This window comes from Eretmochelys imbricata, chromosome 3 (genome assembly GCF_965152235.1).
Source record: "Eretmochelys imbricata isolate rEreImb1 chromosome 3, rEreImb1.hap1, whole genome shotgun sequence".
Lineage (NCBI taxonomy): Eukaryota > Metazoa > Chordata > Testudines > Cheloniidae > Eretmochelys > Eretmochelys imbricata.
This window is the reverse complement of record NC_135574.1, coordinates 195,782,179-195,808,532: the sequence shown is the minus strand read 5'-3', so window position 1 is coordinate 195,808,532 and position 26,354 is coordinate 195,782,179. Positions and strand designations below refer to the sequence as shown.

The 26,354-nt window shown below is 46.7% G+C and overlaps 1 protein-coding gene across 1 annotated transcript; it reads left to right on the top strand.

The window, feature by feature from the left end:
* The first annotated feature begins 20,185 nt into the window (after nt 1–20,185).
* On the top strand, nt 20,186–26,092 carry LGALSL (galectin like). The gene is made up of 5 exons (XM_077812035.1): nt 20,186–20,437; nt 21,139–21,210; nt 21,331–21,419; nt 21,859–22,036; nt 23,869–26,092. The coding sequence occupies exons 1-5, from the start codon at nt 20,186–20,188 to the stop codon at nt 24,010–24,012; spliced, it is 735 nt and encodes a 244-aa protein (XP_077668161.1). The 3' UTR covers nt 24,013–26,092.
* Nucleotides 26,093–26,354: the final 262 nt, after the last annotated feature.

The following is a 26,354-nucleotide window of genomic DNA, read 5'->3' as shown; positions in this document are numbered from 1 at the left end:
CCCAGCGCACATGTCAGCAGTGGGACAGTCCTACATCTCAAGGCTACCAGAATGGCCGGAGTGGAGCATCGTCCTCTGCAAAATGGCGTCCTCCGTGCACTGTGTGTGGGCTGCTACTTTGGCAACCTTCTAAAATAGCACCAGAGTGGCATTCTGGGCTGTTCCCACTCCACTTCACCACTGGTATCAATGAAGCACCCACAGTGATCAACTTGGCCTGTTGGGTGACCTTGAGCAAGTCATTTTACCTCTCAGAGCCTCTGTTTCCCCATCTGCAAAATGGGGATAATGCTACTGACCCCTTTGTAAAGCACTTTGAGATCTACTGACGGAAAGCGCTGTATAATAGCTAGGTAGTATTCTTAGAAGAGGATAATATGTTTTCTGTGTTGCTTTCTTTTTTTCTTTATTTACGCACTTTTATCATAAAAAATGAAAACCAAAAAAAACACATTTTAATCCTAAGGCAAGATAAGGCTGTAACACTACATTATTGAATGAACGTAATAGAATTCAAGACCAAAATCCTATGTTAAAATATAGAGAAACCTGTTTTACACAGTCACCGCTAAATCCAGCAATACTCAGTTTCTTAAGAGATGTGGGCCCAGTTCCTCAGCCCTGCTCCAGCTGCTTTGTACTGCTCTGCAAGACTGATCCAAAGCCCACTGAAATCAGTAGAAAGATTCCCATTGTCTTCAGTGGGCTTTCCATCAGGCCGTGGAATCCCCTGGCTTAATTGGAGGGGATTCCTCAGGTTAGTTGTGAAAACATGGCACTTTCGTACCCAACTCCCCATGTGCAGGCAGAGCCACATCTGCCATCTTCCATGACTCAGTGAAATTGTTACTGGTCCTTCATTCCTGCTAGCCTAGCAGAGCCTATGAAGATAAGAGAGACAGTGGGGTTGCACAGCTGCAACTGAGCGTAGAATTTGCTCTACAGAAGTAGGATCTTTACTACGGATGAAGATGTGCAAAACATAAAGACCCAGCTTGACTCCCGGATTCCAGGTTGAATTTGCAGGGCTGGCCATCACAGGGAAAAAAGCACATTGGCACTGGAGTCTCTGAGACAATAAACATGGAATCCCAGGATGTTATTTCCGTGCTCATTTTTCAGAGCACAACCACACTTTAGGCCAGGGCTGGTCCTGAGGCAGAACTATGCTGCATTGTCAACAGGAATGGTGGTCTACAGAAGCTGTGGTGGTTTCCTGTAAAGCTGAGGAGAAGGTCAAGAGTTGGGGGAACTTCTCAGATGCATCAAAGTGAGTTAGGAGAGCAAGGCCCAGCCTCAGACTCCAGCTGAGTCTCTGTCCACTCTAGACAAAGCCCCCCAGCTGTGAAGCATCTCACGTATTTCAGTTGCAACCTCCGGAGCCATTTAAAGGTGTCAGAGGTGAGAATGAATTAAAATGAGGAATTCTTAGAGCTCCATATTTTTGTATTATGCACAAAGGCCACTGGGCAGCCCACAAAATGTAACTAAAAACCTGACAAACATTTTTAAAAGGCCTCATTGTCCGAACCTAGCAAAACAACAAATAACCCAGCTTCCACTATCTATTAATAAAATAACCACCCACCCAGATAAAGCTCAATAGTAACAAAAAAGTACAGAGGCTTCTTCGCAAGATGTCACTAGACATGGACCTGAAAAGCCCTGACCAGTGGGAAAATTCAGAGCCAGATGCAGCTTCAAACCTCACAGCCGGAGCCCAGCTCCAGATGCCATAAATATGCACTATTTATCGGTGAAGAGAAGATTCTACACATATGGATCTTCAATGGAGAAGCGGCTACAATACTCTTGAGCTTATGTTGGGGGGCTGCCAGGAGCTTCAGTCCTGCCATTTCCAATTATTGTAAAGGAACACAGAAAGCAACAGGTTGTCTCTCTCAGGCAGAGTGGTCCTATAGCAATTTACGATGTGCATATTGAGAAGTACAAGGACCTTTTTGTGCACACTCATTGGGAAAAAGGCAGCCAATGAGTGTTGTGGAGCATGGGCTTCACTGACACTCATGGGCAAAAGCTTGTTAGCAGGCATGCTTCCAAGTGCTACAGTAGCTGCAATGCTACTGCCAAGCCCCGGCATTCAAAATTCATGAGTCAGGCCACAAAAATGTATGAGATTGGCTTAAAAAACATGCCATTTAAAAATATATAGAATATTTTTTATTTGCCTTCTGGTTTTTGTGCCATTTAGGGAGTCACATTTTCAAGCTTTTCTCCACACCCATGGTGGCCAAAAACTTACATTAAAAAATAAAAGCCGAGAGTCTCGTGAAATAACATGACTCCAGGAGATAAGGCTTTAAGAAAAGAGATCAAATACCATGAGACTAATGATAAAATCATGAGAGATGGCAACACAGTGTTTTTCAAAGGAAGTCCCAAATAAAACACAGTACAATAAATAATCTGCCTTGAGGTCACAAGACATGGTTCACGACCTACGGATCTCCTGATTCCTATCAGATCTTTGCAACTATCACTTCTGCCCACCCTAGCATTTGGAAATTATGGATGTGGCTGCAGGAGGACTTTGAAGATCCAAAAGCCTCCTATTCAATCAATAGCTAATCCCATATCTGGTTTACATTTATGCACACATTCTCGGCTCAAGTTGCCTTCTTCTATTTATCACACACACTGCAGGATCTATAATTATTCTGCAATACAAATGGACACCAAAGAGTAACCTAATGGGGGATCAACAGCATGTGTGGTTAAATGACTCATTCATCTGACCCATCTCTTCAAATAGGAGTTTGTTTGGTCCCAGTCAGTGTGAGCTTTGGAGGGCTGATTTCTCCATCACACACATGAAGAAAATATGAACCCACGAGGTGATATTCATACCAAAACATTTCAGTGAGCAACAAGAAAAGGTTCATAGTGTGAAATAAATGATCCTTTTAATCTGAAATTATAAGACACTCTGTATAAATAATATGTCAGCCAATGATGAAAAACAAACAGCTGGTGCTGGGGTGGATCCTGGACTTCTTTATCAGTTTGTCAGAAAGGAACACAATTAACGCATGACAATGCACAGTCATGTTAAATACCTGTCCTGTTCTGTTTGTTCTGCTGCTCTAAGAGTTGCATTGCGTAGGGGTGAGTGTGGGAGGGTGTGTTTATGAGCACACCAAATGGTATGTGATGTGTGGAGAGGTCACTTACCCAATTCACCTTAACCATGACACGCAGAAGGGAGAGGCTAGGGAACCCAGCACTGTCCTGAGGAAGAGTAGTTACGCTCACATCCAAGCTGCCTACATTTGTAAACAATGTTTACCAGCATGAAAAAAAAAATGAAGCAAACAGCGCTTTCTCTGAAGCTGCTGGTGCTGGACACTGTAGGAGACAGGATGGACCATGGGCCTGACCCCGTACTGCAATTCCTATTGGGTGCGCCTCATTATCATCCAGTTTTACACCTTGGAAGTGAATTAAACTAAACCGAATTAAGGCTACTTTAATTCTGAATGACAGTATCCACACAGGGATTTAATGCAGTTTAACTAATCCACTTTAAATTCACACCTTTAGTTAATTCAGATAAACTTTCCTGAGTATCCCCTGTAAACAAACCCTAATATAACTGCAACAGCATAAGGGAAAGGAGAATGAGGCCCTTTATAACACTAGACCAGGATTGCTCATTCCTGTACACTCCACTGAGGTACCAATACAACTGGAAAGACCCAAGGAAATGGGCTAGGTTCCAGGCCCCTTCAGCAGCACACATTCTCCTTCTGTAGCAACATCTTGATGCTATTCAGCTCCCGTGGAAAATAGAAATGTTAAGGCCACTTTACAACTATGTAGAGTCCCCCACAGACACCACCATCCCTCCATCACCTCCTGTGTGATGAATACATGTGAATAAGTACTGAAGGCAAATTCTCGCTCAATAATGATATAAATACATACAGTTTTGATGTCTTCCATATCTATCATAACAGTACACAGTGGTTTCTCCATCTCCTGAAGTCTTCAAATCAAGACTGGATGCCTTTCTGAAAGATATGCATTAGTCAAACACAAGTTGCTGGGCAGTACAGGAGTAAGTGAATGAAATTATATGTCCTGTGTTATACAGCAAGTCAGACTAGATGATCTAATGGTCATAAAACTCACCTCTAATCTATGCTAGCTACAACATACCAGAAACCCTACCAAAAACAGACTTTTGACCTTCTATAATTGTAAGAACATAAGAACGGCCATACTGGGTCAGACCAAAGATCCTTCTAGCCCAGTATCCTGTCTTCCAACAGTGGCCAATGCCAGGTGCCCCAGAGGGAACGAACAGAACAGGTAATCATCAAGTGATCCATCCCCTGTCGCCCTTTCCCAGTTTCTGGCAAACAGAGAATAAGTATTGCCTTCAGTACTTATTCCCTGCCCATCCTGGCTAACAGCTTATCTAGTTCCTTTTTGAACCCTGTTATAGTCTTGGCCTTCACAACATCCTCTGGCAAAGAGTTCCACAGACTGACTGTGCATTGTATGAAAAAATACTTCCTTTTGTTTGTTTTAAACCTGCTGCCTATTAATTTCATTTGGTGAGCCCTAGTTCTTGTGTTAGAAGAAGCAGTAAATAACACCTCCTTATTCATTTTCTCCACACCAGTCATGATTTTATAGACCTCAGTCATATCCCACCTCAGTCATCTCTTTTCCAAGCTGAAAAGTTCCAGTTTTATTAATCTCTCCTCATATGGCAGCTGTTCCATACCCCTAATCATTTTTGTTGCCCTTTTCTGAACCTTTTCCAGTTCCAATATATCTTTTTTGAGATGGGGCGACCACATCTGCAAGCACTATTCAAGATGTGGGTGTACCATGGATGTATATAGAGGCAATATGATATTTTCTGTCTTATTATCTACCCCTTTCTTAATGATTCCCAACATTCTGTTCACGTTTTTGACTGCCGCTGCACACTGAGTGGATGTTTTCAGAGAACTATCCATAACGATTCCAAGGTCTCTTTCTTGAGAGGTAACAGCTAATGTAGACCCTATCATTTTATATGTAAAATTGGGATTATGTTTTCCAATGTGCATTACTTTTGCATTTATCAACATTGAATTTCATCTGCCATTTTGTTGCCCAGTCACCTATGTTTGTGAGATCCTTTTGTAGTTCCTCGCAGTCTGCATGGGACTTAACTATCTTGAGTAGTTTTGTATCATCTGCAAATTTTGCCACCTCACTATTTACCCCTTTTTATTCCTACCCTTTGTTTCCTATCTTTTAACCAGTTACCAATTCATGAGAAGACCTTCCCTCTTATCCCATGACAGCTTACTTTGCTTAAGAGCCTTTGGTGAGGGACCTTGTCAAAGGCTTTCTGAAAATCTAAGTATAATATATCCACTGGATCCCCCTTGTCCACATGCTTCTTGACCCCTCAAAGAATTCTAGTAGATTTCTTTGGAGTTGGCAGGTGTGATTACAGAGCCATTGGCCATTATCTTTGAAAACTCATGGCAATCGGGGGAGATCCCAGATGACTGGAAAAAAGCTAATGTAGTGCCCATCTTTAAAAAAGGGAAGAAGGAGGATCCGGGGAACTACAGGCGAGTCAGCCTCACCTCAGTCCCTGGAAAAATCATGGAGCAGGTCCTCAAGGAATCAATTTTGAAGCACTTAGAAGAGAGGAAAGTGATCAAGAACAGTCAGCATGGATTCACCAAGGGCAAGTCATGCCTGACTAACCTAATTGCCATCTATGATGAGATAACTGGCTCTGTGGATGAGGGGAAAGCAGTAGACGTGTTATTCCTTGACATTAGCAAAGCTTTTGATACGGTCTCCCACAGTATTCTTGCCAGCAAGTTAAAGAAGTGTGGGCTGGATGAATGGACTATAAGGTGGATAGAAAGCTGGCTTGATCATCAGGCTCAACGGGTAGTGATCAATGGCTCCATGTCTAGTTGGCAGCCGGTATCAAGCAGAGTGTCCCAAGGGTCGGTCCTCGGGCCAGTTTTGTTCAATATCTTCATTAATGATCTGGAGGATGGTGTGGATTGCATCCTCAGCAAGTATGCAGATGACACTAAACTGGGAGGAGTGGTAGATATGCTGGAGGGTAAGGATAGGATACAGAGCGACCTAGACAAATTAGAAGATTGGACCAAAAGAAATCTGATGAGGTTCAACAAGGACATGTGCAGAGTCCTGCACTTAGGACGGAAGACTCTCATGCTCTGCTACAGACTAGGGACTGAGTGGCTAGGCAGCAGTTCTGCAGAAAAGGACCTATGGGTTACAGTGGATGAGAAGCTGGATATGAGTCAAGAGTGTGCCCTTATTGCCAAGAAGGCTAACAGCATTTTGGGCTGTATAAGTAGGAGCATTGCCAGCAGATCGAGGGACTTGATCATTCCCTTCTATTCAGCACTGGTGAGGCCTCCTCTGGAGTAATGTGTCCAGCTTTGGGCCCCACACTACAAGGATGTGGAAAAATTGGAAAGAGTCCAGCAGAGGGCAAAGAAAACGATTAGGAGTCTGGAGCACATGATTTATGAGGAGAGGCTGAGGGAACTGGGAATATTTAGTCTGCAGAAGAGAAGAATGAGGGGAGATTTGATAGCTGCTTTCAACTACTACCTATTTGCCAGAGTTTATGCTGCTATTTTCCTCACTAGGACCTAACTTCTACTTTTTAAAGGATGACTTTTTGCCTCTCACTGCTTCTTTTATTTGTTGTATAGCCACAGTGGCACTTCTTTGGTTTTCTATGTTTTTTAATTTGGGGTATACATTTAAGTTCAGCCTCTATTATGGTATCTTTAAAAAGTTTTCATGTAGCTTGCAGGGATTTCACTTTTGGCGCTGTACCTTTTTATTTCTGTTTAACTAACTTCCTCATTTTTGTGTAGTCCCCCTTCCTGAAATTAAATGCTACAGTGTTGGGCTGCTGTGGTGTTTTCCCCGCCACAGGGATGTTAAATTTAATTATTTTATGGTCACTATTACCAAGCGGTCCAGCTATATTCACCTCTTGGACCAGATCCTGTGCCCCACTTAGGACTAAATCAAGAATTGCCTCTCCTCCGGTGGGTTCCGGGACTAGCTGCTCCAGGAAGCAGTCATTTAAGGTGTCAAGAAACTTTTTCTCTGCATCCTGTCCTGAGGTGACGTGTACCCAATCAATATGGGGATAGTTGAAATCTCCCATTATTATTGAGTTTTTTATTTTAGTAGCCTCTCTAAACTCCCTGAGCATTTCACAGTCACTATCACGATCCTGGTCAGGTGGTCGGTAATATATCCCTACTGCTGTATTCTTATTATCAGAGCATGGAATTACTATCCATAGAGATTCTGTGGTACAGTTTGGTTCATTTAAGATTTTACTTCATTTGATTCTACACTTTCTTTCACTATAGTGATACTCCCACATCAGCATGATCTGTTCTGTCCTTCTAATGTATTTTGTACCCTGGTATTACTGTGTCCCACTGATTATCCTCATTACACCAAGTTTCTGTGAAGCCTATTATATCAATATCCTCATTTAATACAAGACATTCTAGCTCACCCATCTTATTATTTCGACTTCTAGCATTTGTATATAAGCACCGTTAAAGCTTGTCACTTTTTAGCTGTCTGCCATTACACGATGTAATTGAATGGGACTCCTTTTCATTTGACTGTTTCTCATCAGATCCTACCCATATTTTATCATCTTCCATCCTCTCCTCCTTACTAGGACACAGAGAATCTCCATTAATAGATCCTCTCCTAAGAGGTGTCTCTGTCCAAACCATGTGCTCCTCCGTACCTGTCAGCCTGCCCCCAGCCCTTAGTTTAAAAACTGCTCCGTGACCTTTTTAATTTTAAGTGCCAGCAATCTGGTTCCATTTTGGTTTAGGTGGAGCTGATCCTTCTTGTATAGGCTTCCCCTTTCCCAAAAGTTTCCCCAGTTCCTAATAAATCAAACCCCTCCTCCCTACACCATTGTCTCATCCATGCATTGAGACCCTGCAGTTCTGCCCGTCTAACTGGCCCTGCGTGTGGAACTGGAAGCATTTCAGAGAATGCCACCATGGAGGTCCTGGACTTCAATCTCTTAACTAGCAGCCTAAATTTGGCCTCCAGGACCTCTCTCCTATCCTTCCCTATGTCACTGGTACCTACATGTACCATGACCATCAGCTCCTCCCCAGCACGACACATAAGTCTATCAAGATATCTCGCGAGATCCGCAACCAGGGCTGCCCTAGCTATTCTGGGGCCCTAGGCCGCCCCACCATGGGGGGGCAGGCCTCCATGTGTAGTGGGGGGGGGCTGGCCCCAGGCCTCCCCGGGGGGAGCGGAGCTGGCTTGGGGAACAGGGGGGAACCACCCCCCAGCACTCACCGGCTGGGTCCAGGTCACTGCACTTCCCACCACTGGTGAACGCAGGCACAGCCCTGCTGCACTCCTCGGGCGTGGGGGCGGGGCTGGGGCAGAGCAGGGGTGGGGGCGGGGCGGAGCAGGGGCGGGAAGAGGTGGGGTGGAGGCTTTGGGGAAGGGGTGGAGTGGGGGCAGGAAGAGGCAGGGAAGAGGCGGGGCAGGGTGGACCAGGGGCGGGGCGGAGGCGGACCTGGGCTGGGGGCCCTGGGGAAGAGGCGGAGCAGAGACTGGAGCAGCACGCAGCTGCGCAGGGCACCAGGAAATCTGGTGCCCCAAATTTCCTGGTGCCCTACGCAGCTGCGTGCTTTGTGTATGGGTAAGGATGGCTCTGTCCACAACCACCAGAAAATACCAATTACACCTGTGTACACCGAGTGTACACCGAGTACACTCCCTATAGGACACAACCCTCTCTTGGCCCTACCATGGCAGTGCAAACCCTCACTAGTTCACACACACCTGTCAAAGAGCTGCTCCAATACTGAAGCTGTCCTCTCTCTGTCCTCTCCTCCTCATTGAGGAGGCTGTTCCCACCTGTCATGCATTTGGATCTCATGGGAGGTCCTTCTTGCCAGCTCAGGCTAACTCCTGTCATTACTCATTCATTTACCTATATACACTCCAAAATAGTGGGATAATTAAGGGCGGGCAGCAACTGGTTGTGAGAGAAGAGTGGAAGATATTGCATCTCCCTCAGGTGCTCGGGCTGTAATAGACTTTCATGTATTAGGATGAACAGGAGAGTACCTGGGTACGCAATGTGGCATGGGTAAGTAAGAGACTTATTTCTAATGAGCTACTGAGTCAGCATCCATTGGTGAGGCATTTGCTATGTTCATAATGGTCAATGAAAACTTCTTGCCTGGATCTTCACATAACACACAGTCAACCTGTGGAACTCTTTGCCAGAGGATGTTGTGAAGGCCAAGTCTATAACAGGGTTCAAAAAAGATCTTGAAAAATTCATGGAGGATAGATCCATCAATGGCTGTTAGCCAGGATGGGTGTCTGTCGGAAGACAGGATACTGGGCTAGATGGACCATTGGTCTTACCCAGTATGGCCATTCTTATGGTGCAGCCAGGGTTAATGGGAACATATTTTTCCCAGCAGTGGCCACCACATAGTATGGAAAAGTTGCGACCCATGTCCTCTAGGAAAAGCCAGTCTTGGCATGACGTCCTGCATTATTGGAAGGCAAGACCAAAGACTCACCCCCACCAAATCCCTCCCACTTTTGGAAGTCTAGCACTGTGGCAACGCTAGAGCTACGGACTCCCTCTACATCCTGCGCACAGGAGCTGGGACTGTTCCCAATCTGTGCACAAAGAGAAAGGAAAGTACCTTTTACCCTCCCCCCAACTGGCACACCAGCACAGACAACCTGTATTTACACAGAATTATAGACGGTCTGTCAAACCTCTGTCACGTAGCAGGTTCCAGCCCCATATGATTTACAATGGCTTAACTACAAAGCTGGGGATGAAAAGCCAGGGACCCTGACAGATGGATAATGATACTGCGAGAGCCTTACTGTCATTCTTCTGAACTTGTTCACATGCAAAACATTAAAAAAGATTTGGCTCCAGCCACAGTTTGCTTATATGAGTAAAACTTGTTGCTATATTTTCTCTTACTCATTGCTCAGGTGTTCCAGGTTGTTACTAAATATGGACCCTAGTTCCTTTCCACCCTGAAACCAGGCAAAGCTTCCATGAAACCAGCAAACACCTCACATCTTGACAGCAATTTCATAAAACCACGGCAGCAAGACCAGTCAGTCTATAAGCCTGTAAATGAACACAGCCATGTCAGATGTAATGAGGTGAGAAACGCAAGGTAATTATGCCACACCAAAACTGTAATTATGCTGCATTCCTTCTAAGTGAAGGACAACTAAAAATTAAAAACACCTCTTGAAATCCACAAGGGGAGTGGCACTTGGGATGTGCAGGGTTAACAGACCCCCGGCAATGGCTTTGGTGCCTGGGTGAAGGGTTGCTAAATGTTCCTGAGTTTTGTTCCCACCATGCCACTTCCTGCCTGGCTTTCATGCCTACTGGCCAAGGAGGATTCAATACTCACTTCTCCGTGCAGTAGCTAGTTTGGGGCCACATCCCACTCACCTAGCCCCCGGTGTTGCAATCAGGTTTGCGAGGTCAGAGCCTTCTGACTGCTCAGAGCTTCACTGACTCCAGTGGGGCTGCACACAGGCACAAAGATCTCTCCACACATTATCTGCCAGGGCCCTTTTCTGCCGAGGAGTTAATGGGACTTCATGTAAGGTGAGCAGACTTGGCTCAGAGTTCTCTTTACTGAAGAACATTGTGGGCTAGATTACGGCATCTACACCACAGTCCTGTGTAGAGGGGGAGCTACATGATTCCAGGACGAGCTGCAGGGAGGTTATTTCTCAAGCAACCACACTCAACTGCAGGGCTTTTTTGTGTGCACAAGTGGATCACAAGCCTGGGGCATATAGCTCCTCTGCTGTGCCAGCTACAAGGGCTGGTGTAGAGGGTGAGGCTAAGCCAGAATCCTGCCTCCTCCCTGCTCCCTCTGGTGTCTTGCTCCCCAGAGGGAGGAACAGGGGCGAACACCTCCCCAGCAGCGCAAGGGGGTGAGGTTTTTGTGTGACTCCCTCATCTGGCACTGTCCCACTCTGGCCCTGTGTGTAGCATGAAGCATGCCTTTCAGAGTTCTCATGGACCACTGTGTAGGGGAGGAGAATGTAGGACAGACAGCAAAATACACAGACTGTCATGTCCTTTCCTTCTGCCTAAAAACGCAAGGAATTTGCTCCATTACCACCTCACAGTGCACGTTGTTTAAACCTAATCCTTCCAGGCCCGAGAACAAATGCGACATTTATTCTAGCGTCTGTAAACAAGCCAAAACAAATGTAGCACAAAGAAGCTAGAAGGGCCATGTTTTATTATTTAATTATGTAGCAATGAAAGATTTAGTTTAAATTTTTTTTTAAAGTTGTAATAATGACCACACTTCCTACTAGAGCTGACCCCTTTCAAAGTTTGGCCTGAAGGATTTGCCTCTATGATTTTAAGTCAGCTACCTCGAATCTTTTTTAGAAGGGTCTCCCTCTACAAGGCGGGGGGAGGAGGGGTGTCTTCCCTCTACAATGGGAGCAAGATGGAAGGGGATGAAATATTTCACAAAAGAGTTCCTCATGCATTACTGAATAGGAGTCCCTGCTCCGTTAAACAAAATTAAAACCCTCAGAGCAAATTCTGCTCTTAGTTAGACTGGTACAAACCCTAATGGAGTCAATGCGGCTGCATCAGCATAACTGAGAGCACAGACTGGCATCATAGATAGCCTGACAAAACAATAAAACTACCTCGCACTTAGAAAATCCTCTTTGTGATTATCTTGTGATTATTCAAATGTACTAAACTTACCACAAAGCCAATAATTTTTAATATATGGTGGCACCATGTTACTGAACTGTTTACAAGTTCAATTTCCTAACATGATTTGAGGATTGTGTTTTTCCAAGCCGTGAATGCCCATAGCTGAACAAACTGGCCCAGATTTGCTCCTGCACTGAGATTTGGTTGGCCTGTTATGACTTCTTGATTCTTTACCCCAATTTGTGCCAGCCCCACTCAGGAAACCATGAGCATGATGTTCAGGAGTGCTGAGTACCTGCTGTTGACTGCAGGTGCTAAGGATGTCTGAAAATCAAGCCCAAGATGTCTGAAACTGAGCATTCAGAAAATAAAGCACCCCAAATCATCATCCATTATTGAAAATTTTGGTCCAAAATTTAATTTTTTCACAATATTACCTTGTTCCCAATAGAATCTTGAAATCCTCATGTGAATGAAGATTTAGACAGAGTGACTATTATTATCCAGCCACTTTATTTCCCAGGTACCTATCATTATGGTATCTAAAACCCAGATAACAGTACAACTAAGCACTCACACAGCACTTCACAAACTGCAACTAATTAATCTTAATAATGCCTCTGTGAGGAGATCCCTGTTTTACATATGGGAAATCTGAGGAATAGAGAAGTGAAGTGACTTGCCCAAGGCCACACAGCACAGCCAGAATCAGAAGTCAGGACTCCTGACCCCAACTCAGGCACTCTGAGACCATGATAATGGGAGTAGCATAAGAACCCGAACAGAACAGGAAAAAGTCCAATGCTCAGTCCACTGTACCACGCTGCTCATTATGGTCCCTGCAGAAATCATGCTCATCTGTCCACATTCGTGTCACCAAATCCTAGCTTGGCAGGGGACAGGGGGCTCTTTAAATCCCAGAAGAACATTGAGCTCATGAATAATGCAGTTACCACACTGTCGCAAATAGATATATAGTGAATTCTAATTGTCACAAGGCACTAAGAGCTGTGATTTCCTTAGTCAGGCATTGTAATTCTCTCATTCATACGGCTACAGCACCATTAAGGTCTCCTTGACTTCAGCAGATTTGTACTAGTGTAACTGAGAGTGGAGTGGGTCCAAGAGATTTTATTTTGTGGAGCTAGGATTCCCTATTGCACCACCTTCTGTGAGCAAGAACTCTCCATATGCGTAGGTGTTAGCTAGGTTTTGGGCCTCTGTAATGAGCAATAAACGCCCTATTGATTCACTCAGTTAGCTTATGTCATTAGAATGTTGTAGGGAAGAATTCAAAACAGTTGCTATATGACATGGGCAAGAGACTAGTATATTACCTAATGCCTTGTAGCATCAAATACATACTGAGGGTCTGATCCTGCAAGTCTCATACCATTCAATGAGAGTTTTGCCTCAGTGAGATCTGAAAGATCAGGCCCTTAATAAATGAAATTACTTAAAACCCTTGACTGTAAAATGTAAATAAATGTAGCAATAGACATTTGTTTTTCAGGGATGCACCTTTACAAAGGCACAGTGGATCTCAGAATACTTTTGAATCAAACAGAAAAATACCACCCCCTAAAAATAAATATAAAAGAAAATAAAAGTAAACAAAATAAACGTAAATCTGTACCAGAAAAAGGCCTAATGTAGTTACCTGTAGCAGTGTCAAAACCAGTTCCTGCTCCCATTAAAGTCAATGGCTTAAACGCTGACTTCCATGGAAGCAAGATTGGTGCCAAAAATGTGGGAAGGTAACAAAAGGCAGGGAAGTGTCTGTCACCTCCATTACAACATCCCTCTTTGCAGATACAGATATCTAGAGGTCCAGGGTTCTGCCCCTGGACAGGGAGTGGGACCATTTGAAGTGTCTGATGGCTCTATAACCTCCTTTCTTCCCCTACCCCAAGCCACTCAATTGTGAAGGCAGCAATTTTAAAATAAAATGACAGACTGTTCAAACAAAATGAAAGGCCTTCTCCAGCTCAACTGCTCCTGATTTTCAGAAACCTCATCTTCAAATCCCCCTGCCCTGACACTTTGGGAGCTGATTCAGGGCCCAGCTCTAAGTACAAGCAAAGCAAGAAAGAAGCAAGCACTTGGGGTCTTGCTCTTTTCAAAGCTCTACAACCAGGGACAAAGCCTATGTCCTCCTTTAGCAGCATGAGCACACAGAGAGAGAACAGCTCGTCACTCACCAGGACCTCTTCTGCTAGGGTAGGGGTGGGCTGCTGGCCGTTTTAATCCGGCCCTCAAGCGCCCACTGGGGAGAGGGGTCTGGGGCTTGCCCTGCTCCGGTGCTCCAGCCAGGGAGCAGGGTCGGGGGCCGCTCCGCATGGCTCCGGAAGCAGCGGCATGTCCCCCTTCTGGCTCCTATGCATAGGGGCAGCCAGGAGGCTCCACTCCGCACGCTGCCCCCACAGCTCCCATTGGTTGGGAACCGCAGCCAATGGGAGCAGCAGGGGCAGTGCCTGCTGACAGGGTAGCGCGTAGCGGAGCCTCCTGGCTATGCCTCCATGTAGGAGCCAGAGCGGGGACATGCTGCTGCTTCTGGGAGCCACTTGAGGTAAGCGCCACCCAGAGCCTGCACCCCTGAGCCCCTCCTGCCCTCTGAACCCCTGGATCCCAGCCCGGAGCACCATCCTGCACTCCAAACCCCTCATCCACAGCCCCACCCCAGAGCCTGCACCCCAGCCAGAGCCCTCACCCCCTTCTGCATCCCGACTCCCTGCCCCAGCCCAGAGCCCCCTTCCATACTCTGAACCCATCATCCCGAGCCCCCTCCTTCACCCCGAACCCCTCATCCCCACCCCAGAACCTGCACCCCAAGCCAGAGTCCTCACCCCCCACCCCAGCCCGGAGCCCCCTCCCACACCCTGAACTCATTTCTGGCCCCATCCTGAAGCCCGCACCCCCTCCTGCACCCTAACTCCAATTTCATGAGCATTCATGGCCCACCATACAATTTCTATACCCAGATGTGGCCCTCAGGCCAAAAAGTTTGCCCACCCCTGTGCTAGGGGAACCACAAAAGGGCCAACTCATGACTCAGTTCACCCTTCTCCAGAAGCTTGGGGTCTGGCAAATGAAAAGCTGGCTCTTGGATTTTCTCTGGAGCAGAGAACTCTTGGCAGCAGGAAACATTGATGGAAGCAGAGCTGTATCTCCAGCAGGAAGGAGCAGCGATCTTAGCCCTGATCTACACTACGAGTTTAGGTCGGATTTAGCAGCGTTAGATTGGTTTAGCCCTGCACCCGTCCACACTACGAAGCCATTTTTTCCGACTTTAAGGGCTCTTAAAACCGGTTTCTGTACTCCTCACCAACGAGTGGATTAGCACTGAAATGGACCTTGCTGGGTCCAATTTGGGGTAGTGTGGACACAATTTGATGGTATTGGCCTCTGGAAACTATCCCAGAGTGCTCCATTGTGACCGCTCTGGACAGCACTCTCAACTCAGATGCACTGGCCAGGTAGACAGGAAAAGCCCCGCAAACTTTTGAATCTCATTTCCTGTTTGGCCAGCGTGGCAAGCTGATCAGCACAGGTGACCATGCAGAGCTCTTCAGCACAGGTGACCATGCAGTCCCAGAATCGCAAAAGAGCTCCAGCATGGACCGAATGGGAGGTACTAGATCTGATCGCTGTATGGGGAGACGAATCTGTGCTATCAGAACTCCATTCGAAAAGACGAAATGCCAAAATATTTGAAAAAATCTCCAAGGGCATGAAGGACAGAGGCTATAACAGGGACCCGCAGCAGTGCCGTGTGAAACTGAAGGAGCTCAGGGCAAGCCTACGAGGGAACGAGGAAGACGATGATGAGGAGGAGGTTGAAGCACAGCAAGTGGAGAAACCGTTTTCCCCAACAGCCAGGAACTGTTTCTCACCCTGGATCTAGTACCCTCCCAACCCACTGAAGGCGGGCTCCCGGACCTAGAAGGCGGAGAAGCAACCTCTGGTGAGTGTACCTTTGTAAATGTAATACACAGTTTAAAAGCAAGCGTGTTTAATGATTAATTTGCCCTGAAGACTTGGGATGCATTCGCGGCCAGTACAGCTACAGGAAAAGTCTGTTAACGTGTATGGGGATGGAGCGGAAATCCTCCAGGGACATCTCAATGAAGCTCTCCCGGATGTACTCCCAAAGCCTTTGCAAAAGGTTTCTGGGGAGGGCAGCCTTATTCCATCCTCCATGGTAGGACACTTTACCACGGCAGGCCAGCAGCACGTAGTCCGGAATCATTGCATAACAAAGCCTGGCAGCGTATGGTCCTGGTGTTTGCTGGCATTCAAGCAACATCTGTTCTTTATCTCTCTGTGTTATTCTCAGGAGAGTGATATCATTCATGGTCACCCGGTTGAAATAGTGGAATTTCATTAAGGGGACATTCAGACGTGGCCGTTCCTGCTGGGCTGTTTGCCTGTGGCTGAACAGAAATCATCCCCGCTGTTAGCCACGCGGTGGGAGGAGGGGTAAGCGATCATCCCAGAGAATTGGTTGTGTGTGGGTGTGGGTGTGTGTGGGGGGGGTGTTAGTTGGGTTTGTGCTGCACGTTAACCTGAAAATCGCAACCCCTCCTTTTCTATGGCCAACCCCTTTTAAAGGGCCAATCCAACAGGTGCTTGGTATGTGAAAGGAGGGCGCTGCTGTTTGAAACCATTCCCACATGTTAGGAAGGTTAAAGAAGCCAAAAGACGGTGGCTTACCATGTCCGCCTGCAAGCCAAATTCTGTTGCCCGCCGGCCCTGCATGTGATCTCTCACCATACCGGCAGGCCCTCGATATAAGAGGCAAAATGTGACCTTGTAAAGAAAGCACACGTGCTATGTAATGTTAACAGCTTGGTTCACCGTGAAAGAGTCTACCCATTGTTCTCTAAAATGTCTCTTTTTAAAGACTAATCTCCCTTTTTTCCCTCCCACAGCGCCAAACGTTTCATCACTCCACGTATCATCTCCGTCCCAGAGGCTATCATAGAAGCCCAAAAAACCGCACTCGTGATGAAATGTTCTCTGAGCTCATGCAGGCCTCCCACACTGAAAGAGCCCAGCACAATGCGTTGAGGGAGACAATGTCAGAGTCCAGGAAAGCACAAAATGAACGCGAGGACAGGAGGGACGAGTGAGAGGAGAAGAGGGACGAGCGAGAGGAGAGGTGGCATCAGTGTGATGAGAGGAGGCAGGATGCAAAGCTGAGGCTACTGGAGGATCAAACTGATATGCTCCGGCGTATGGTTGAGGTGCAGGAAAGGCAGCAGGAGCAAGACCGCCGCTACAGCCCCTGTGTAACCAACCGCCCTCCTCCCCAAGTTCCATAGTCTCCTCACCCAGACGCCCAAGAACGCGGTGTGGGGGCTTCCGGGCACCCAACCACTCCACCCCAGAAGACTGCCCAAGCATTCAAGGAGTTTTGAAGTGCAGTGTGGCCTTGTACTTCCATCCTCCCCTCCTCCCCCACCCCTCCTGGGTTACCTTGGCAGTTATCCCCCCATTTGTGTGACGAATTAATAAAGAATGCATGAAATGACTTTATTGCCTCTGCAAGCAGTGATCAAAGGGGGGAGGGGAGAGCGGTTGGCTTACAGGGAAGTAGAGTGAACCAAGGGGGCGGGTTTTCACCAAGAAACAAACAGAACTTTCACACCATAGCCTGGTCAGCCATGAAACCGGTTTTCAAAGCTTCTCTGATGCGCAGCATGCCCTACTGTGCTCTTCTAACCGCCCTGGTGTCTGGCTGCATGTAATCAGCGGCCAGGCGAGTTGCCTCAACCTCCCACCCTGCCATAAATGTTTCCCCCTTACTCTCACAGATATTGTGGAGCACATAGCAAGCAGTAATAACGATGTGAATATTGGTTTCACTAAGGTCTAACTGAGTCAGTAAACTGCGCCAGCGCACTTTTAAATGTCCAAATGCACATTCTACCACCATTCTGCACTTGCTCAGCCTATAGTTGAACAGCTCCTGACCACTGTCCAGGGTGCCTGTGTATGGCTTCATGAGCCATGGCATTAAGGGGTAGGCTGAGTCCTCAAGGATAACTATAGGCATTTCAACATCCCCAATGGTTATTTTCTGGTCTGGAAAGTAAGTCCCTTGCTGCAGCCATTCTCACAGACCAGAGTTCCTAAAGATGCAAGCATCATGTACCTTTCCCAGCCATCCCACGTTGATGTTGGTGAAACGTCCCTTGTGATCCACCAGTGCTTCCAGCACTATTGAAAAGTACCCCTTCCGGTTTATGTACTGGCTGCCTTGGTGGTCCGGTCCCAAGATAGGGATATGCGTTCCGTCTATCGCCCCATCACAGCTAGGGAATCCCATTGCAACAAAGCCATCCACTATGACCTGCACATTTCCCAGAGTCACTACCCTTAATAGCAGTAGCTCAGTGATCACGCTGGCTACTTGCATCACAGCAGCCCCCACAGTAGATCTGCCCACTCCAAATTGATTCCCGACTGACCGGTAACCGTCTGGCGTTGCAAGCTTCCAGAGGGCTATCACCACTCGCTTGTGAACTGTGAGGGCTGCTCTCATCTTGGTATTCTGGCACTTCAGGGCAGGGGAAAGCAAGTCACAAAGTTCCATGAAAGTGCCCTTAAGCATACCAAAGTTTCGCAGCCATTGGGAATCATCCCAGAACTGCAACACTATGCGGTCCCACCAGTCTGTGCTTGTTTCCCATGCCCAGAATCAGCATTCCACGGCATGAGCCTGCCCCATTGCCACCAGATGTCCAAATTGCCGGGTCCCGTACTTTGAGAGAAGTCTGTGTCCATGTCTTCATCACTCTCCTCACCACGCTGCCGTCGCCTACTCGCCTGCTTTTGCAGGTTCTGGTTCTGCATATACTGCAGGATAATGCGCGTGGTGTTTAGCGTGGTCACAACTGCCGCGGTGATCTGAGCGGGTTCCATGCTTGCCGTGGTATGGCGTGAGCGAGAGAGCAGAGTGGCAGTGGAAGCAGCAATGCTGGAGGACGGTGCTGACAGCAATATGGCACCCGCATGGAAAAAGGTGCGAAACAATTGTCGGCCGTTGCTTTCACGGAGGAAGGGCTAGGCTGGCTGGGAGAGCAGCCTGAGGCAGAATGGCCCCCTCAGGGACTGAGCTCACAGCGCTGGGTTTAAGTAGGCCAAGTCTCAAACCACTGAGCTATCCCTCTGCCAATATTCCAGGCAGGACTGAATCTCTATTAAACAAAACTTAAAGAAGAGAATGACCTGAGTCACTCCCATTTATATGCAGGCACCCCTGACAGACTTTACACAGGTCTGCCAGGAGCACCATGTCCACCCAGGTGCCCTGACCAACCAGACCGAGGCCAGCCAAGAGCACCCAGGAAACAATGAGGACGGCTACTGGTCATACTGCACTGTCTGCTGCCACAAGGCAATGAGCTGCTGCTGTGTAGCCATGCAGTGCCATGTCTGCCAGCACCCAGGAGACATACGGTGACGGTGAGCTGAGCGGGCTCCATGCTTGCCATGGTATAGCATCTGCACGGGTAACCCAGGAAAAAAGGGGCGAAACGATTGTCTGCCATTGCTTTCACAAAGGGAGGGAGGAAGGGCCTGACAACAGGTACCCAGAACCATCCGCGACCATGTTTTTGCCCCATCAGGCACTGGGATTTCTACCCAGAATTCAAATGGCCGGCGGAGACTGCGGGAACTGTGGGATAGCTACCCACAGTGCACCGCTCCAGAAGTCGACGCTAGCCTCGGTACTGTGGACACACTCTGCCGACTTAATGGTCTTAAGTGGGGGGGACACACAACCGACTGTGTAAAATCGCTTTCTAAAAATTCGACTTCTATAAATTCGACCTAATTTCTTAGTGTAGACAGACCCTGCGCAGAAGCCACAACGTCGCAATCCCAGCTTCTGAGACCCCAAAGCTGGAGGCACGTTTGGATCTGGGCTTTTGATGTGGCCCAGTACAAACACGGGGGCTATTTGCAAACTTCTGGCCCAACCCCAGGCGCAGAGGTGGGCCATAACAGGTTGGAGGGTGTTCAGATTCGGGGTCTTGGCTTGGGAGAAGCCCAGGAGACAAAGGAGACGGCTGGGGGCGGGGCCCAACATGAGGCCCCCATCCCTGACCGCTGGAGCGTGTGAAATCCAGCCCCCGCTCTCCCTCAGGAGCTGAACCAAGCGCCCCTTCTCCATGGGGCCCTCACCCTAGGCAGGAGGCCCCCGGGAGCCCGGCGCTGCCTCTCAGCTGCTCGCCTGCCCTTCCCAGCTCGCCGCACGGCCCCCGGCCCCCTCCCGCCTCTCTGCGTCAAGAGCCAGGCGAGTGGAACAAGCTGCAACAACCCCGCCGAGTCCCCACCCGGCCCCTGCCCTCGGGCTGCCCCACGGCCGGGGCAGGGCTTTATATGCCGCCTGCCGCCGCCGCTGCCACTTCCCCTGCTGCGGCACCAGCCCGCCCGGCTGCACGCGGGCCGGCGGGCTTTGCTCCGGGTCCAGCGCCGAGCCCCCGCCCCCTCCCTCGGCCGGGTCAGCCCTGCGCGGAGCTGCGTCCCGCGCCCTCCCCCTTTCCCGCTCCGGCCCCGCACCGGCCGCCTGCGCCTTCACAACTGCACCGATTCAACAAGATGGCGGGATCGGTGGCGAAGAGGGACGCGCTGGTAAGTGGCCCGTTTCCTGCCTGCTGCCGGGGGGGGCCCTGCTCCGCTCCGGGGGCCATGCGGCGCCCCCACCCCTGGGACGGAGCCGCCGGGCGCCCAGCGCCGCTCGGGACGCCGGCCGCCGTGGCTCCGGCATACCTGTGAGCAGCGCCCGCCGCGGCAGCAGCAGCCCCCCCGCCCGTGAGCCGGCCAGGCTGGCTGCGGCTTAGGGGTGTGTTGTGGTCAGGGCGGATGCAGTGGCTGGGCTGGTGGGCTGAATGGGGGGAGGTAACCCATCCCCTTGTGTGGCTCTCTTTCCCCTCTCCCCCATCTCTCCAGAGGGACGATCCTGGGGTGCGTGTGAATGCTCCTGCATGCAGCTGGGCATTGGTAGGGGCGAGGAGCGGGGTCGGGGGACAGACTATGTGCATAGCTAAGTATTGCCTGGGCTCGACATCTGGCTTTTGAATGTGAGCCTGAGCACTTGCTGGGAATTTAAGAGAAGCACCCTCGGAGAGCAGGAAACACCCTTTGTTTTGCAAAGGAGTTCGGAATATGGACCATATTGAGGAGGTGACTTGAAATTAAATTGGCAAGCTGCAGAGAGACTTTCCCAAGCTGTTGTTTGCTGCAGACCGTCCCAGTCACAGGCAGGCTCAGTAATAAACGCACAGAAGGAGCAGTGATTTCTCTGTCTCAGTGTGTGTTTGTTTCCTCTTTAGAAAATAGAGGACGGACATTTAAACAACTCCTTGGGATCTCCAGTGCAAGCAGATGTGTATTTTCCACGGCTGGTAAATTGTTTTGACTTGCTACCCTTCCCTTTCCTATAATTGTGCCTGTGGTCTGGATTTGGCCCAGTCTGTTTCCAGCTTGAGGGTTCCTCCCTCTGATTCCCGGCTGTTCTTTTCCAGATCGTCCCATTTTGTGGACACATCAAAGGAGGAATGAGGCCAGGAAAGAAGGTCTTAGTTATGGGCATGGTGGATCTCAACCCCGAGAGGTAATAACACAGAGGCAGAGCTTGCTTCTGGTTGGCAGGGCTGCTCCAGTCCTGTCTGCATTTTCCCAATGAAGAGCTCCAAGAAAGTACTACATTCCCATGATGAGAATTTGCCCAAAAAACATCCATCATTTCTGAAGACAGCTATTTTTATCAGAGATTATAGAGTGCTGATTTCTCCTTTGACCCATAGAGGGGGCATTTCTTAAAAGGATCGTTTTGTTTCCCAACATTTTAAAGGAGGACACAATTTAGAGAATAATATAAGAGCACAGTGTATATTGTGTCATGGTCCCTTTCTCAACTTTGGGGACTAGCCATTTCCCGTTACAAATTCAGATAGGCTTGTTGAATAAGCTTAGAAATCAGGCGTGCTGCTGCATTTTGGATTTGTTTGCTTCTTTCTTGGCGAGTGAGAGCCGTTTTATTCCTATTTCAGCTTTGACATCAGTCTGACATGTGGGGAATCAGAAGATCCTCCTGCGGATGTAGCCATTGAACTGAAAGCTGTATTTACAGATAAACAGTTCCTCAGAAACTCTTGTGTATCTGGCGAATGGGGCGAAGAACAATCATCGATTCCTTACTTTCCATTTATTCCAGACCAGCCATTTAGGGTGAGTACCACCAGCCGAAGAGTATACATCATATTTGACAAGGTGTTACTTGATGTGATAGTGCAAAACATTTTTGTGTGCATGTTCAGAAATCACATTAAGGTACAAGAATTTCTTCTGTTACGGTAACAACTAACAGACCTAAAGGCATTAAAGTATTGATCAGCTGTTGTGTGTTTTCATGCATATGCTCATACTTGCAGCTGTAGAATATTTTCCCAAATAGGCTGTAAAATCATAGTGGACATAGTGTTTGTAATTTTTATAGTTAAAGAGGGCTTTATTCAGCCTTGGTGTAACTGTTTGTCCCCAGTGGAGTTACGCCAGGGTTGATTTTGACCCATTGTGTTAATAGATTAAAATATATATAAAAAAATATATATATATCATTAGTAATTCTGTACCCTGGAGTTAAAAAAAATCTTATACAATGTAAAGATGTAGCAGTTTGAACAATCCTGCACTGGCAGGGAGATGGACTGGATTGACCTAATATACTTTCCCATTTCTAATTTTTATGATTATATGAAGACATCTTTGCTAATCGTGGCCAACAAACAATGCCTCTGCACAGGGCCTTGCTCTCAGCAACCTCAAAGTGCACAGAGAAGAAAGGCAGGCAGGCTGCCTTCTCCATGCAGCTAATCCAGAAAGGGCCTCGCTCCTCTCCCTAGTAATAAAGCCTGTCTGACCCCCAAAACAAATGCCAACTCTGACCAACTGCCAAACCATCCTGCCCCAAGATAATTCTCCTCCAACCCAAAAAGCTAACAGTCTTCCACATGGGGTAGGTTATGGAAGCATGCTTCAGGCACTGTCTGTCTGATTTTGCACAAGGCCCCAGAAAGCCTGTGGGTGCTTTATTTGCTCCTGTTAAGCTTTAAAAATCCTGATTAGACACAGATCCCTGGAGATCCTCCAGATATGGATGGCCAGGATCATATGCATCTACTCTGTGCCCCCAGCAATCTCACATCCCTGCTTCCTGGCAATATGGCTCTGTGACTCCCTCTGACTGCAGCTAGATTAGGGATTCCCTTAAATGTGAGTAATCACCATGGACAATGCTGTGCAGAACAGATGATTCAGCACTAGGCTACATCACTTTTTTCAAGGTGTCTCCATAGGGCAGTAGGGGGAGATGATGTGCATCCTTCCCTGACCCCAGGCACACCCAGTGTGGTACTATCCTTTACCTGCTCCAGCTTAACCAGTCCCTAATCTCTTCCCCTCTCATGAATTTCAACACCCAGAGAATCCTTTGAAGGGAGGGGTAGTGCTGTGGAAGCAACTACCCTTCTTATTAGGTGACCAGATGTCCCGATTTTTGGGTCTTTTTCTTATATAGGCTCCTATTACCCCCCCCCACCCCTGCCCCGATTTTTTACATTTGCTGTCTGGTCATCCTACTTCTTATTCTGCACAGGAGGGAGTAGAAATCCACACGTGACCCTGGAGGCATGATCTATCCCTCTGTAATTACATGTTACTTAGCATATGGGGCCTGTTTTTGCCATTATTCCAAACTGGGAATTCCCATTGAAGTCAGTGGAACTTTTGTGTGCAGAACAATAGGACTGGGATCCAATATGCTTCTGACTGTACTACTGTACATCTAGAGTAACCTCAATGATCTCTGTGAAGTAACTCCAGATGTATGAGAGTAATGGAAAGCAGACTTTGGCCACGATACCCTCACTGGTACATGGTGTTTCAGTAATAAAATGGCCAACAGTTATCATGTAAAGAATAACTGAGTGACATTTGTGCCCTGGGAAATGAAGCACTCCAGTTACACTGTGAACCTGGTTCATCATTTTTATTTTTTACAGGTTGAAATACTTTGTGAGCACCCACGTTTTAGAGTATTTGTGGATGGACATCAGCTTTTTGATTTTTACCATCGTATTGAAACGCTGTCAGCAATTGACACAATAAAGATAAATGGAGATCTTCGTCTTACTAAACTTGGCTGACCTAGTGAAAACTGTAGATTCCAAACTGGCTCAGGTGAATCTTCTATCTGGAAGATCAATGACAGCTGAGTTTGGACACAACTATTATAGGCAAGCTTCACTGTTTCTTTCCTGTGTCCAGTAAAGAATATGTTGATGAATTGAACTGATATTTATCCTACTGAAGAAAGCTGTTGATTTATAGACACTGAGCCATTTTTCTTCAAACAGACTAGCCCCTCCATGCAGGATAATCAAATTAGAATGGATTCAGAAAGATTTACAGTCTTGTCATAAGTTGTAGCAGCTATTAACCTTCTCAGAGAAAGGCAATTTCTGAAACAAGCGCTAAAGCCAGCTATTGATCAGAGATTTAAAAAAAAAATTTTGTTTTGCAAATAGTTTCTGCACTGAAGTGGATTAGTGTAGCACAAAACAGGGCCTAATGCTGACGTCCTTATCCAGGGCCTGATCCTGTCTCTATTTAAATCAATGGCAAAACTCCCATTGACTTCAGTGAGTCATGACTCATGATCAAACTTTCAGTCCTTTAGTTGAGCACAATTCTCATTGATTTCTGTGAGTTTTGCCAAAGAAAAGGGCAGATCCTCAGCTGATGTAAATCAGCATAGTTCTATTAACTTCAGTGGAATTAGGTTGATTTATGCCAGAGGAAGAGTTGGCCCACGGACTGTGCAAAAACTGAGTAAGGGCTTCAGGATTTGGCTTGTATATTTTAGTCAGGGTATTTGCATAGAATGTAGATTGTTACAAGTTTTTGCACAAATGAACGTTAATACAGTTTTTGACGCTTACCCGTAGTTTGTTTATTTATACTCATCTCTGTATGTATTCTTAGTAAAAATGAACGATTTTACTGATAATTAAGAACAGCAAAGTATAAGTATTTTGAATGTACAAATGTCTTAGATTCTTTGGGTAAACTTGACATATCATTATTGAAGCACTACAAGTGTCTTGCTGAACGGTCGGTTACATTCTAATTGTCCCCTGTAGACCCAGAAAGGTAAGGGGTCTGCTCGTGTATTCACTATAGACTGTTTTTCAGGACTTTATAACTTTGCTGTAAATGTTAAGTCTGAGCTAAAGCAATTTTTTACAAAAAAAAAAATCTTTATATAGAAGGTTTGTAGGTTTAGTTGTGCTTTTTGGAACTTAGCCTGCAGAATTTAATTCTGTTTCCATCAGTTCATAATGGCACTAGCCTTTAGGGGGTAAGTGGGAAATTCTCTGCGCACATTGAAGGGCAGAATTTGATCTTTGGTATTAAAATTTAAAATAGTGTGTGGACAGCCAAGTTATTAGCACTTGAAAATCAGCTACTGCACTTGAATAAGTTTTCCAAATAGCTTTTTAAGTAATAGGTGTAGCTCTCTAAACACTGTAACTGCTCTACACTACAGATGAACACAGTAACTTTTCATAGTTTCTTTAGGACTTCATACACTTTTCCTTGGATGTACACAATGGACTACAACAAGTCTTTTTGAGATGTTCTAGTCTGTGAAATAAACATTTATTTAGACAATTTATAAAACATGTATTATAGGGACTTTTTTAAGACATGTATTTTGGAGCCTTTTTTGTAGCACAACATAAAAAAAAAAAAAAGGAAGAATAATCTCTGAACTATGTTAAACTTATGATAAAGATCTGGTTTAAGCCAACCAAAACTGAAACATCCAGAGTGAGGATAGAACGCCAATTGTCAATCAGTTCATTTTGCCCTCCCTTTGAGCTAATCTGGCCCTGAATCAGGAAGCCTTAGACAATGAGCCAAAATTCCAATTATGGCCCTGATCTAAAGCTTATTAAAGTCAGTGGGAGTCTTTCTGTTGACTTCAGTGGCCTTCGGATGAGACTCCATATGAGCTAAAAACATAGAGGCCTGATTCGTATCTCACTTACACTAATGTAAATGAAAAGTAACTCTGTTAAAGTCTGGAGTTTTGCTGGTGCAAATGAGATCAGGATTGCGCCCCTAGCCATACAGTGCAAATTAAAGATGGAGTTTTAGCCTTATCTTTGAATTTGTGATTTCTCCTCTCCCCCACCTTCCCCCCATTTAAACCAGCCCAAATGTTATTTTCAGATGATTTTTTTCTGGTGTGTGACTTTATATGTAAAATGGACTCTGTTTGTATTGCAGGTTGATTCTTGATATGAAATGTTCCTGTCTTGCTTTGTTTTTATCAGTTTTACACAGATACATAAGTAATGAAATGACTGTGTCATTTTCAAATATGTTAAGAATGCTGGCCGTGTTTCAATACAAAAATATATTCTTAAAAATAAAATCCTAGGAAAAGAAGCTTTTACATGAAACCTCTGGATTATTCTCC

Bases quoted from the DNA above. Each gene is read 5' to 3' on its own strand.
- LGALSL (XM_077812035.1), top strand. From the start codon at position 20,186: ATGCCGCCTGCCGCCGCCGCTGCCACTTCCCCTGCTGCGGCACCAGCC. The intron at 20,438-21,138 runs GTAAGTGGCCCG...TTTCCTCTTTAG, and splicing joins TGGCGAAGAGGGACGCGCTG to AAAATAGAGGACGGACATTT. The intron at 21,420-21,858 runs GTAATAACACAG...TTCCTATTTCAG, and splicing joins GTGGATCTCAACCCCGAGAG to CTTTGACATCAGTCTGACAT.